The 13310-nt window shown below is 39.5% G+C and overlaps 1 protein-coding gene across 1 annotated transcript in view; it reads left to right on the forward strand.

Moving 5' to 3' along the window:
- The window catches only part of LOC136841483 (uncharacterized), a 149479-nt gene extending 141440 nt beyond the window's left edge, over window positions 1-8039 (forward strand). The window contains exons 8-14 of the mRNA XM_067108426.1: window positions 401-585; window positions 1089-1284; window positions 1417-1662; window positions 1822-2015; window positions 2225-2449; window positions 2762-2873; window positions 4754-8039. Of these exons, the coding sequence (XP_066964527.1) occupies window positions 401-585; window positions 1089-1284; window positions 1417-1662; window positions 1822-2015; window positions 2225-2449; window positions 2762-2873; window positions 4754-7476 (3881 nt within the window). The 3' untranslated portion in view covers window positions 7477-8039. The remainder of the gene's footprint in view (window positions 1-400; window positions 586-1088; window positions 1285-1416; window positions 1663-1821; window positions 2016-2224; window positions 2450-2761; window positions 2874-4753) is intronic.
- The last annotated feature ends 5271 nt before the right edge of the window (window positions 8040-13310 follow it).

The raw sequence follows: 13310 nt of genomic DNA on the forward strand, positions 1-13310 counted from the left end.
GCTGATAAAGTTCTCCAGACAGCGAACGTTCTACGCTGAAGTGTTGAGGCCTAAAGGGGGTAATTGTATAAAACAATCTTAATATTAAGCCTTTTATTCCACTCATGTTTGGGTTATTTGCTGAGGAAATTGTAGTCTCAAGAAGCCTTGTTCTTGTGACGTTAAGACTCAGTGGGATTTCATCTGGCTGATGAAGTTTGTCATACAACGAACGTTCTACGCTGTAGTGTTGAAGGCTAAAGGAGGAACAGAATTAAAGAATAAAGAAAAGATGATGGAGAGAAGGATTACCGAACAATCTTAACATATTTAACGATATGTCCCGCAAATTTATACATTTTCTAAATAATTCGAACAATGGCGTATTTCAACAAATTCTTCAGAAATCAATTTCTTTTAGCTGATGGACAATACATGGCCTTTGGACCCTCCGGAACAATTAGTCGGTCGGTGATGGTGGGCGGAGACGTCGTGGTAGCATGGCTGGACCAGACCACGGGTCGTGGAGAGGCGAAGGACTACGCCCTCACTGCCAAAGCTCAGTGCCAAGGAGGAAGAGGGGCGTGCCCTGATGACAAGGTTCAGGTAAGATTTCAAGACTATTGAAACGATTGCAATTTGTTTTGAAGTTCAGTTTTCAGCATGGAAAATATCCCTTTTTCACTTAGCAATAATTTGTAGTGTCTAAAGTTCAGTGACAAGCATGAATATTGATCATTTTTACTGTAGGCATTATTTAAGGTTCTTTGCAGCGTGCCTTCGGCCCCCAGCTGCAACCCCTTTCGTTCCTTTTACTGTACCTCCTTCCGTAATCTTTCTACCATCTTACTTTCCACCCTCTCTTAACAATTGATTCATAGTGCAACTGCGAGGTTTTCCTCCTGTTACACCTTTCAAACCTTTTACTATCAATTTCCGTTTCAGCGCTGAATGATCTCATAGGTCCCAGTGCTTGGCCTTTGGCCTAAATTCTATATTCAATCAATCAGTCAATCAATAATTTGTACCTTTTCAGTGATTCGAATTAAGGCTCTCAGCACAGATAATTTAAGATAAAGTTATACTATCTCACGTTTTCTATCCAACAGGGAAGCAACAACAACGTGAGACTGCTGAATGCAGCCTTGATCAACGATTTCACAATGCTGACCTTCCAACGTCCTTTGAGAGCCGTGGACGAATCTGATGTCGGAATCCTTACCAACGGATCTCAGGCTGTCATTTGGGCTATAGGCCCAGTTAACTCTCAAGGAGACACATCTTATCACACTCTGAGGTCACGAGGTTAGTTTTAAGGCTCGTTCTTGGATAAGAATATTGGAATAGTAGGTAATATAAGTGTGGTCCTGATGGGAATACATTAGTGTACCTGTATTTACTCTGTAGTATACGTCGTACATAATTAAATTCCCCTAGGTGACATGTTTGTGGACTTTGGCCGAACCCCACGTTGGAATTGCCCTCTGCCGGAAGAACAAGGAAGCAATACTGGTGGACCAGGACGAATTGCTCAGAGCAGTGGTCCTAGTGCACCTCCCACTGCAAAGCCTGCCAGTAATCCCTGGTTCATCCCACCAATCCCATGCTATGAACCAGAAGATGGTGTATTCTATGCCCAGATTGGACCTACTGGAGGTGATAATGGATACAACTCTATCACAGGTACTTCATTTGAATTGTTGTTGTAGAAATATTACTAAAGCTCTCTGTTTAGAAATAGAAAGTTGGTGGAAAGCTTTACTAAACACTCAAATTTTGAAAGTTTCGAGTGATGTTGCAGTTGAGAGAACATCCAGTGAGTGTTTATTTCATTACTTCTAGGACATGTTGGCTGGGGTATTGCTTGGTACATCAATGGTTTGTTGATTCCCGAGATCAATGTAGTGAGGGGCAAGACCTACACCTTTGTTGTCGAGGGAGGCTTTGACCCAGAGCATCCTGCACGTTACCATCCCTTCTACATTACTGACGATCCTGAGGGTGGATATGAATTCAAGACTCCAGCTGAACGCAGTGTAAGGATTCTTAAAATAACCTGAAAAGATAACCTTTCATTTGTTCTGAATTGCTTGGTACTATCCATCTGGAATAGTATTGCAATATGTTAGCTAGGATTAAGTTCGTTATGTACACTGAGGGTACTAGTCTTCACAGTTTACTGTGTTTTAAGAATTTTACACCACATTCTTGATGAGAAAAATTAACCTATATTATCCCCCTGCAGAGGATCAGAGTATTTGCTGGCGTTGGTCAAGACAGAGATGGCTCTCCAGTTCCCACAGCATATGGTCGTCTTTGCGAATGGGTTGAAGATCCAAACCAGCCTTCAGGAGCCTTTGAATCCTTCGGGGCCTACCAAAGAACTCTCCAGCTTAACTGCCAAGAAGGACAACCTGGAATCTTGCAATGGACTCCAGATGCCAATACTCCTGATACTGTTTTCTACCAGGTAGATTGATCTTGGCTGTTTTTCTGCCTTCCATGGGTCGTACATAGTCTCTTTCTAATATCTTCCTTAGGACCTAAGCTTTCATATCATAGAAAATATATTTATAGGTATTAAGCCTCATCTTTTGAATTTGCCCCACTATGTCCCACAGTGAAACTCCAACTACATTTCATATCAACCTGGGATTAAATTATTTTTCTAGACTTCTACCGCAGTGGTCTAAGCACTGGCTGCCCAGCACTCATCACAAGGAGATCCAGAACCTCAGTTTTCCTAACTTGCTGTATTATTTGTTCGTTTCTCTCATTCCAGTGCTACACTCACCGCTTCCTCGGATGGAAGATAAACGTCGTGGATCAGTGCAATGAACAAATAGCTGCCGGAAGTGAAAACATACCTACCATTGTGTCAGCACCGGACCCAGGTACGCAGTCAAAGTAAAAATTCCGAGTATTCGGAGGCGGTGTCACCACGTCATTTAAAAGTTATATTTTTGTATTATCATTGATTAGGTTTATTTAGTATACTAATATGCACCATTATGCATTTTTTTTTTTTTTTACTTTTTTTTGAGTTGGATATTTCTTGATTACATTTTTGTTAGCACGTTTTAATGTGAAAATTGCTGTTAATGCAAATTCGGAGGGAAAAATTAACTGTACATAGAATTTAAAATATTTGCATTTTCAAATTATTCCCGAATCCCATTCAAAAGTTAGTAATATACTGACAGTTTTACAGCCAAAAAAAAAAATCATTGTTTCCATTATAACTATGAATTCATATTCAAAACCCACAGAATACTTTGAAAACTAGCACAGATTTTAGACGCTCTACTTTTAGCATAAAAGTTGATCATAGAACCTTGCTTTTGTGTAGAATACTATAAGAAGATGGTAAGTTAGGTTTCATGTATTTTTTTATGTTTTAATTACTCTGTACTGAACTATTACTTAATCTTTAAAAGTCATTTATTATACATTGCTTAGAAGTCTGTCTTTTCAGTATTCAACTTGTAACAACTTTACAAAATACCTAACAGATCTACAGCAGTATTACCTCAATGATTACTTTTAGTCTCCACTGATTTTTATTTTTACCTGAGCATATTCTTAATATCCTTTGTCTTGATTTATTCTTTTGATGTACGTCCACTGTCCTTGCACCCCAAGCCCTCTACCATTCATATATTTATTTTCATTGTCGGTCTGTCTACAGTTATTGTCCTAGTCTTAACCTATCCCTTTTTTGTATTTTTTATATAAATTCTCCCTCTGTGCTTCCATTGGTGTTTTGTTAAAGATTTTTAAAAAGAAATGTAGGGTGATGGTTAGCCCTGTTAATCCACTTGGTTTTATTCCTTAACCTTTTGTCCTTGGACTTGGTAACAGAGCATTCCCACTCTTAAGAACATACAGAGAAGGTACTCGATGGTGGATGAAATCACTTTTACTAATTAGAATGGTTCGTCGGAGCTAATCTCTGCCAACAAGCTGACTGCAAGCTCAGATGCGTGGTTTTTAGCAGCACCAGATTTTATTTTCTTTACATTTTTGAGCTTTTCATTAGTCTTGGGCTTTGTTCGTAACTCTCAGTAGCAGTAATTGTAGAACCTAAAGTATATGAATTTGAGCTGTGATTGTGGTGGCTTACTAAACATTTGAACGAGATCTCGTTAGGAGTGGCCCATTAAAGACTACTGGATGTCTCAAACTCTCAGGAAATCCCCTGTCAAACAGCACTGCGAAGATTTCTGTTGAAGCGTTTAAGTTCTCCACAGTAACTACTGTAGACCTAAGGTGACTTACGAAATTTCCCTGCATGACGTGATTGGTTATGTACACAGACTTGATTGAAATACTTCAGACTCTTGTGACATTCTTTCCCTAGTTTTCCCCTGGACATGGTGACTTGCATGACTCGGAAAGGGTAATGTTCCAGCAGCTCATTCCTAACTGAAAGTGAATTTCAGTCCTTTTTTAAGAGTAAGTGACAGATTCTTGATGAAATACCCTGTCGTGGAAGTGGCTGGCCTGACATGCACACAAACACAGATGTTCGTTCTTCCCCCTGCCTGTCCCCCCCAAAAAATTCAGTCCTAGATTGAGTTATTGTAAGTATTATTTTGAGTCTTTTATGAAGTTGGTGTTGCCCTGTTTATTGATACTTTAAAGGAAGGCTATATAATTTCATAGAATGATTATTTGCTGTTCAGTAAGGCAAATTACTTTGATATTAGAAACCGTGGAAACATATTAAGGATTAATTGAGCCACTTGGAATTATCCAGCTATTTGTATTACAGACTATGCTTATTATGACGACTACTATGACGTACAAGCACCAGAAGACACGAGAGCACAAGGTTCCCTTCAGCATGAAACAAATATACGAAATGACTTGAATAGGATCCCAGCCATTGGGAAGCCTAAAAGGAGACCACAAACGCGACCTCCCAGACCTGATCAACCACCATTCCCCGACCATTTTAGTTTCCCAGACTTCCCTTACGACTTCCCGTCTGGATTTGAACCTTTTCCCTTTGACTCTGAACAGTCGAGTTTTGATGGAGCTCCGCTCCACAGACCAAGTAAATCCAGCATTAAGTCCTCAAACCCACCACCGCTCGGAGCTCCAGGCTTCACCTTTCCAAAATTACCTAGTTTGAAGAATCCAACAAGCATAGTTGATGCTAATGCATTTGCAAAGCTTGGCAACAGGACTGGCTCTCCTGATCGTTCACAACCATTCAGTGATTTTGATTTTGATGCAGCAGTGGATATTCCAACAAGACCCATGAATAATCAGTATCCTTTGAAGCCAGAAACTAACATTGAAACAGATATACCTGACAGACCCATTAGCAACCAGTACCCTCTGAAACATACTAGTACCAGCAGCACTGAAAAACCAGTCAGAGCAAACACTCCCAAGTTTAAACCACCAACAAGGTCGAGTATTCCTAGTACTCCACTGTCATCCACCACAACTGCAATAAGTCCTTCAACAACGACAACAACCACCACCACCACCATCACCAAACAGCCATCTCCTAGGGCCACTTCAAAGCCACAGATTACACTCAAGGGAACTACAGGTACAACTAAAGCACCCTTCCACCAGTTGACCCAGTCATTCAAGTATTCTTCTTTCCAAACAACACCTTCCCAACTACCAACCCAGTCCCTCAACTCGACGCCATTCCGCCAAACATTCCCCACTAAATCATCAGCATTATCAACATTTTCAACAAAACCAACTACCACAAGTCAACCCGTAACAGTCATAAGGCAGATTCCAACAAGACAACCTGTACCATCGAGGAGAGCTGACAGTCAAGTTCATTCAACACACTCAACTTACAATACAAAATCACCAGCGCTGAGAAACTCGAAAACACCATTTAGAGAACCAGATGTTATTACCGCCCCGTCATTACCACGTCTTCCAGGCCAGCTTTCTTCATTGGAAGAATCGCATTTAATCAGACAACCCTCTCGTTACACATCACCACTGCCTGAATCGCCTTTAATCAGACAACCTTCTCGTTACACATCACCACTGCCTAAGTCCTCTGAACCCCCCAGAATTCAAAATATTGGTACTACTTTTGCACAAAACTTTGGTTTTGATCCAGAGTCTGTTGTATATGAGTCGGATTTTAGACCAATCAGGCAGAAACAACCAGGGCCCGCTTTGGCTTTTGAAGTTTCATCATCAGATGTAAAACCTATTAGAGTACCTCAGCCTCCGCGACCACCACGATGGTCTGCTCAAAGACGTCCTGCTGGTCCTAGAACATCTGGGCCATTTGGGTTTTCACAGAGGATCATAAAGGTAAATGATGGTGACACTGATAAAAGTACTAATGATTTTCATGATAGTCCAGAAGTAGCAATTTTACCTCCTGACACATTGGGTCCTATATTCCATCCATCTGTTGCATTCAGTAAAAATGTAGAGAATAACCCCATTCCTTTACCTGTAGCAATGGGATCTATGGTGCCTTTATTGGGAGGTGGGGCTTCTAACGAACCTTTAAAGCCTAACAAAATGCAGCAGTTGCGTACCATGGAAAACAGTAACCCCAACAAACAGACTGGTGTAGCAAGACCACCATCAGTGAGTGTTGGTCGGTTAGGGATGCCTCAAGGACCACTAGGAATGTCCCCAGCTAAAAGACTTGTAACCTCGCATGTTTCACTCCCTGATAATCATGCTGTACCAGTTCCACAATTGGTAGGCTTTCTCAAGCCGTTATATAACTTTCCTGTAGAAAATGAAGACCTAACTGCAGCAGCATCAGCCCAAGTGTTTTCGTCAGATGGTCGGCCTCTGCCTCCCGACAGCGTACCAGAAGCTCCTCGGTTGCCTACTAGACCTCGAAGACCATCTCATCTGATAACAAATCGTCCACAGGTTGTTCCGTTCACAGGTCCTCTACCTCCACCAGTGCCATCACAAGTACCTCATCTGACGCAGTTTAATCGTCAGAGACCCCCAGTAAGCAGACCTACAACAGTCCAGCCGCCTCCACTGGAAGAAGACTTCCTAAATCCTAGTAGACTTGCAACAGCAGGTAGTAACCGGCAACCCGCTGTAGTCGCACATGTAGAAGCTCCGGTGGTTGCTTCAGCACTTATACCACACCAGCAATTAACAGCTGATATTGGAAAGAATGAAGTAGTCGTCATCAACCAAGAGCATCCTACGACAGCCGAAGCGTACGCCCCAGCAAGATCAGCCATCACGCACAGACCCAGTCCAGCAGAAATATCTACGAACAACAACATAACTCGGATTAATATACTGAAAGATGTCTGGACTATCCTCACAATGGAGGACCCTGACCTGAAGCCACAACATCCCAGAGACGATGCTCACCCGGATCATGATCATGACCACGACCATCTGGAGAGACAAGAGAGAAAGAAGAGAGACACAAAGGATGTCAAATCAGCTGGAAGCGTAACGAAGTCTTCTCTCTCGTGTCTCATCATTGTCATGACACTCGCTTTAGGAAGGTGAAGTCCCTAATATTGGAGAGTTATTCGAAAACTAAATCTACTTGCTTTTGTAGCGTTGCTCATACGTAGCCTTAACTGCAGTTGTTAAATGTACTAAAATATTGTGTTGGAAGTTTTGGTACTGTAATGTGTGACTTGAATGCTTCCATACTCAGCAGTTTTGTCTTGTCTAGTGAGGTGTCATGCTTATATTAGTTATGAATTGCTGAATTACATAACTGCAATGGTCTTGAAATACAGGTGAAGCCATTCATACCATGACTTCATTAAGTGTTTGTACAATGGTTAAGCGTTGGCTACAGTTCATGTGTTTACGAATAAAAATCGAAATGATGAAAGCTTAAACCACAGAATACGGTGCACTCCGTGTCAATTGCTGGCGATTATGTGAAGGTTGTTACAGTATTTCATAAATGTATTGTGATAGTGTTGTGAACCAGTGTAAATACAGTCAGATTTGAGCGTTTGTACAGTTGAGAAAGAACTGATTAGATTTATCTGAAGAAATAAAGTATGATTGTTTGTGTGTAACCTTTATGCCTGAATAAATGTTTATAAATGTTCCATATTTTTTTTATCAAGCCATACCTTAACATATATACTTTTGTTGATGTTTTAGTTTTAGCTAAGTAATCGTGGGGACATTCAAACTTCTTACTTGCTGACGGCTTATCCAGCGCTCGCAGGACCTCCATTATCAAATTAATAGTTTATTCATCAGATGTGTTTTCTCCTCACACTGTTTGACATTCCATACCTTGGCATCGATTAAACAAAAAAGTTTTAATTTTCTTTTTGAAAGACTTCAAATCCTTAATCTGCCTCAGCTCAAGAGGAAGCTTGATATATAATTAGGAACTGCTTATTTAAAGGCTCTGGAACCACAAACTGAGGAAAAATATTGAATGTCACTTCCAGCTGTGGTATAGGTTTGCCAAACAGACATTTTACGAAGCTGATGATGAGTAATCGCTACTCAGTCCTTACCAAGGATATGCAGGTAACATGGATGAGGTCGAGACTTTAAATAATAGAGTTACTGATTGTTAAGTTAACGAAAGTGGCTGAAATATTCATTGTAGGACAGATTTTTTTTTTTTTTTTCAAGTTTCGAAACAATTTCCAAAGCAGGTCGCAGGGTCTTTGGCTAGGATGAAGATTCTTTTAGAGACCAACTAGATGACTGCGAGGTTTTCCTCCTGTTCACCTTTCAAACCACCTACTGTCAATTTCTATATCAGCGCTAAGTGACCTCATAGGTCCCAGTGCTTGGCCTTTGGCATAAATTCGATATTCAGTTCCATTCGACAAAGGCTTTTGAAGGATTCAGTTAATTTGGAGACCTCTCGAACCATTTTCAGCCAATCCACCCTGTTTCAGCCTTATAGTATTCGCAATCCCTTCAAGGTACTTTTTTTTTACATATCAAAATAATGATATAGGAAACGAACTTAAGTTGTATCAGGTAATTTGCTCATGGAAAATCCCGATAAAAGTATCTGATTTACTTTTTTTTTTAAGACAACATCACAGAGGACCACAGATTTTGGTGACATTGAAATAAATGTAAAAATAAAAATGGCCATTCGACACTATCCGTGGGTCAAAAGCTGAACAGTCGTTTTCGTGTTTTACACATTCAGCTCCTAATTCAGTTATAATGGACGCAAAGCCTCTTATTTAAGTGTACACCACTTCATTAAATTTCAAAGTACTCCCAGGTGTCTGAGGGTTTTCAGATAGACGTGCTTTTATTCTTGACTTGCTAAATTGACTATGTAAAAGCCACAAGCCTAACTATCGCTGTAGGTGAGACGGTCTAGCTCTTGAACAGCAATAGAAAGCGACGTCCTCTGCATTGTAGTCGTGAGAGAACACTGCATCGAGACTCATGACTACTCGGATAGAAATAGTCTGAGCAAAGATAAACCCAAAACAATGGAAAGTGGACCCAAGAGCACGCAGGCTTGCAAGTTAGTTAATGGACTTTGTGCAGAGAGAACGGAATATGAAATAAATGGGAAAATTAGAGTCTAAACTAATCAAAGTATCAAAATGAACGTAGAAAGTACATTAACTGAAAAGGTGAGGTTTGTTTAGGCACGAATGTTGTACCAGTAGCTCTCTCAGGCCAGAAAACCACTTCAGTGAGCGATATCAAACATTTACTCATGCAGTCGGGCTAAAAAACTGCGTAGAGATAATATAGGTATACCAAACTGGCATACGTTGAAATCTAAAGTGTATATACCGAGGTCTTACACCTACTCATTAAATCAATGCTTAGAGCGAAGGAAAGACCACCTGAAGGACTTCTGATATCCTGATTCTAAAACTCAGGTTAATAAAGAATTCCTTAAGGGACTCGTAGATGGTGGTGGGTCACATTGAGGACAGAGAAACCTCTGAGAGAGCGAGCGGTAAACGCGAGCATCCTCCATGTGCATATAGTCACGACCGACCACAGGTATACATGCACATGCGACCACGAGGTAAAAAGTCGCATTTCACAGCGGGAATTTTCAGACCACATTTACTGAAAATATGTATATATTCCTCTTTTGTATTCGCATGTTATAAAAGTCGGAAAAGAAATGTGTAAAGGAATCGCTCTCGTGTTTTCCAGAAACCAGTCTTCCATATTCTTCACTTTGCATATCCGAAATTCGCAAAAATGTATCAGAGACGTTTTCGTGTATTTTCTGGTCCGCGGGCGGAAGACGAATGGGACTCCATGTCGCCAGTCTTCACTTGTGACTGAAATTACCAAAAAGAATTTTAAAAGCACAGGGTTCACCAGAGTTTTTCTGTAAAGCTTAATGATGCCAAAAAAAGTGGAAAACGTCTTGGGATAAGTGGACGATGAGAGATGCAACTTCATCTTTAAAATATAACGAGGCAGTGTGTCATGTAACTCAGTTTAGATAAAAAAAATTTTTGATAATGAAAAGGAATAATGAGTATTAAATATTCGATGCAGGCATAAAAAGGCACGTTGAACAATACTGGGATGATAACGAATCAATCCGTATCTTGACAGGCAACAGATAACTGTCAATTTTTTTATGATATCCTTGTGGAATGAGAATGTTTTAAATTCAAATATGAAAAAATTTGCCCTTGCGATATCGTACTCTGGCTACCGTGTTGTCAGTCTGTTTGAAGATATGAATGGGAATGAAGCAATATTTCGGTAGAAAAAATTAAACCATCCTCGTATATTAATCTTTATCCACCACCGACTTGTCTCTGCTTCAGTGGGAGAGGCGAGAGGCTTTATCCCTCAATGGCTTGTCCATGAAACAGGTAGGCCTATGCCCGGCCCAACGAATGCTGGGAGCACCTGTCATATTTTGGTGGTCACAAACCCAGGCAATGAACAGACCCAACTCTGATATTAATACAGAACACCTCTTGATATCTTATGGAGTTCATCACCAGATAATTCTTAACCCAGAAACTACTAGAGACAAAAATGTAAGTGTACCAAATTTCTCCATCTAATCCCTGCTAGAACGGAGGGGCTCCGTTACTTGAGTTGAATACTAGTTACTCATTCTGGACCCTTTTCAAGATAGAAAACAGCAATAAAGTAGTAGTAGTAGTAGCAGCAGCAGCAGTAGTAGTAGTAGTAGTAGAGTAGTAGTAGTAGTAGTAGTAACGACCTCATGAGAGTCGTTAATTCTAGAAAAATGAAAGAATACTTGCTGTACATTCTATTCAAAATCAGCTCTGACGCTGAAGGAAATGCCATAAACTTTTAAAGAAAAAGGAGGCCGCTCAGTGAATTAAATCAAGGTTAATAAAAGGGTCTAAAGACCAAAACAGTCCGCGATTTTTGTCTGAACAAAAATTTAAACCTGTTCAAGTATACACTAATCACTGGGACTTCACCTTTTCCATTTGAAGCCAACGCAAGGTGGAATTTCCTTATGCATCTTCATTATCTGTCAATGGCGAAAAGTCTACTAATGTGTAGAGTTTACATTAGTTTTCATTTGCCACAAATTAGAGAAACAAGATGTGCACAAACTTTCCACTAACAAACAAAAGGGTCAGAAAGATTATCACACACATTATTACACAGCTCAGACATCTTACTGTGGAATCAACTACTAGGCTACCCTTCAGTGATCTACAGTCCTTTAACTTCATCCGGTCTTTTCTCAGTTCGGTTACTCTGGTGAATCTTGACTTGTGTAATATTCATATTGGCATCACCTGTTCATGGCTTTATTCTTCGGTGAACGGTTGCATTTGCAACGTTGGAAGGCCACCAATTTTTGTCTCCAACGCATGGGGTTAGTTTTTCCTCCATGCATCCGTGGTATCAGTTGCGTTAATGTTAAGTGAAATATCAGACAGCGATTGACCATCAAGCAGAATTAGTTAAGACATAGAAATAATAAAAAAAAAAATACCTTAATCAGATATTTGTTACCTTGACTGGCAGTTTATCACAGAGAGAGAGAGAGAACAGTATTGATATCAAGGGCAAGCATAAAACTTTGTGCAATGAATAGATTTTAAAAAATCACATTAATATTGCTATTGAATAACAGTGTTTGAAATCTTATCAAATGGTTCACTCTAAATTCCCCATTCTTATCTTTAAAAGGACCCGATACTTTTGATAGAAATGAGAATGAGATGTATCAAACCTTTTGATTACATTCTTTCCACCAAAATAAGCGTACAGTTCTAAATTTTCGGATAAAATAGTCTTGAGCAACATAAATATCTTTGAATTAGAGGAAAAGAGTTAATGCAACGTCACACGTCATCCGACCATGGATATTGTTTTCTTATAGTTACTCATTAACATAACAGAAAATGGTACTGCTGACGACAACTTTGCAATTTAGCAAGTACTTGAACAATTCTTATCCCGATGAAGTATATTCTCCTTATGTACTGTGTTTTATTAGTTTAACTATAAATGTTAGGATTTTTTAACATATAAATACTAAACTCGATGGTTCCGCTGTAAACGGGTAGATATTAAACCAAAATAAAAATTACCTGAAGTTACTTTTAAGATTTGAACGATGACAGCATTCTAAATGAGTTTAAGCTATGTAACTAATCAATACACGAACGTGCATATATAAACCAATTCAAACCAAAATCTAGAAGAATTAAAAAACAGAAAAACAAATCAGGAAATTAAATTCAAACTACGAAACTTTGTGAATAGAACTTAAGGAGTGTTTGGGGTTGTTTGCCATCTGACTTTTCCAGGACCTCGATTGCCCGATCTTGTTGGCATAATATTTCAGCAGTCTTCCTCCAGCTTGCTACCTGAGAGGGGTTATACTTTCTTTAGGCAATCCACCTGGTAAGTATCTCATTGCCTCCTTAGTCTCTTCAGTGATCCATACAATTGCTAATGAATCCCCAGTTCTGGAATGAAAACAAAACATATGTTACCTCTCCTCAGACTTGATGGTTTTTTGACAGTTTTCTTGCTCATCATTTTGTTATAGTTTCTTCTTTACCGAATGCTTGGTTATTGCAATAACATTTCCCACAGCCATTACCAGATGCAAAAAATACTTCTTGGCTTTTTCTTCAGCAGATTTTTCAAAACGTCGTTAGATTGGAATCTAGTATCGTAGACAGTTGTTGTACTCATGTGATAATTCCATTCTCTCGTTATATTATCATACTGAAGGAAACTGGTCAAAAACTTCTTAACGTTTATATTATAAACAGCCTAATACCTCGAGTCAAATTGTCCAGAGGGCGCCTTCTTAGTTCTTTTGAGAATCATTTCAGTGTTACTAAATTATGAAATGTATTACCTTGAGTCTTTGGAGCTTCTATTCCATTAAC

The sequence above is a fragment of the Macrobrachium rosenbergii genome, chromosome 9, assembly GCF_040412425.1.
Source record: "Macrobrachium rosenbergii isolate ZJJX-2024 chromosome 9, ASM4041242v1, whole genome shotgun sequence".
Classification (NCBI taxonomy): domain Eukaryota; kingdom Metazoa; phylum Arthropoda; class Malacostraca; order Decapoda; family Palaemonidae; genus Macrobrachium; species Macrobrachium rosenbergii.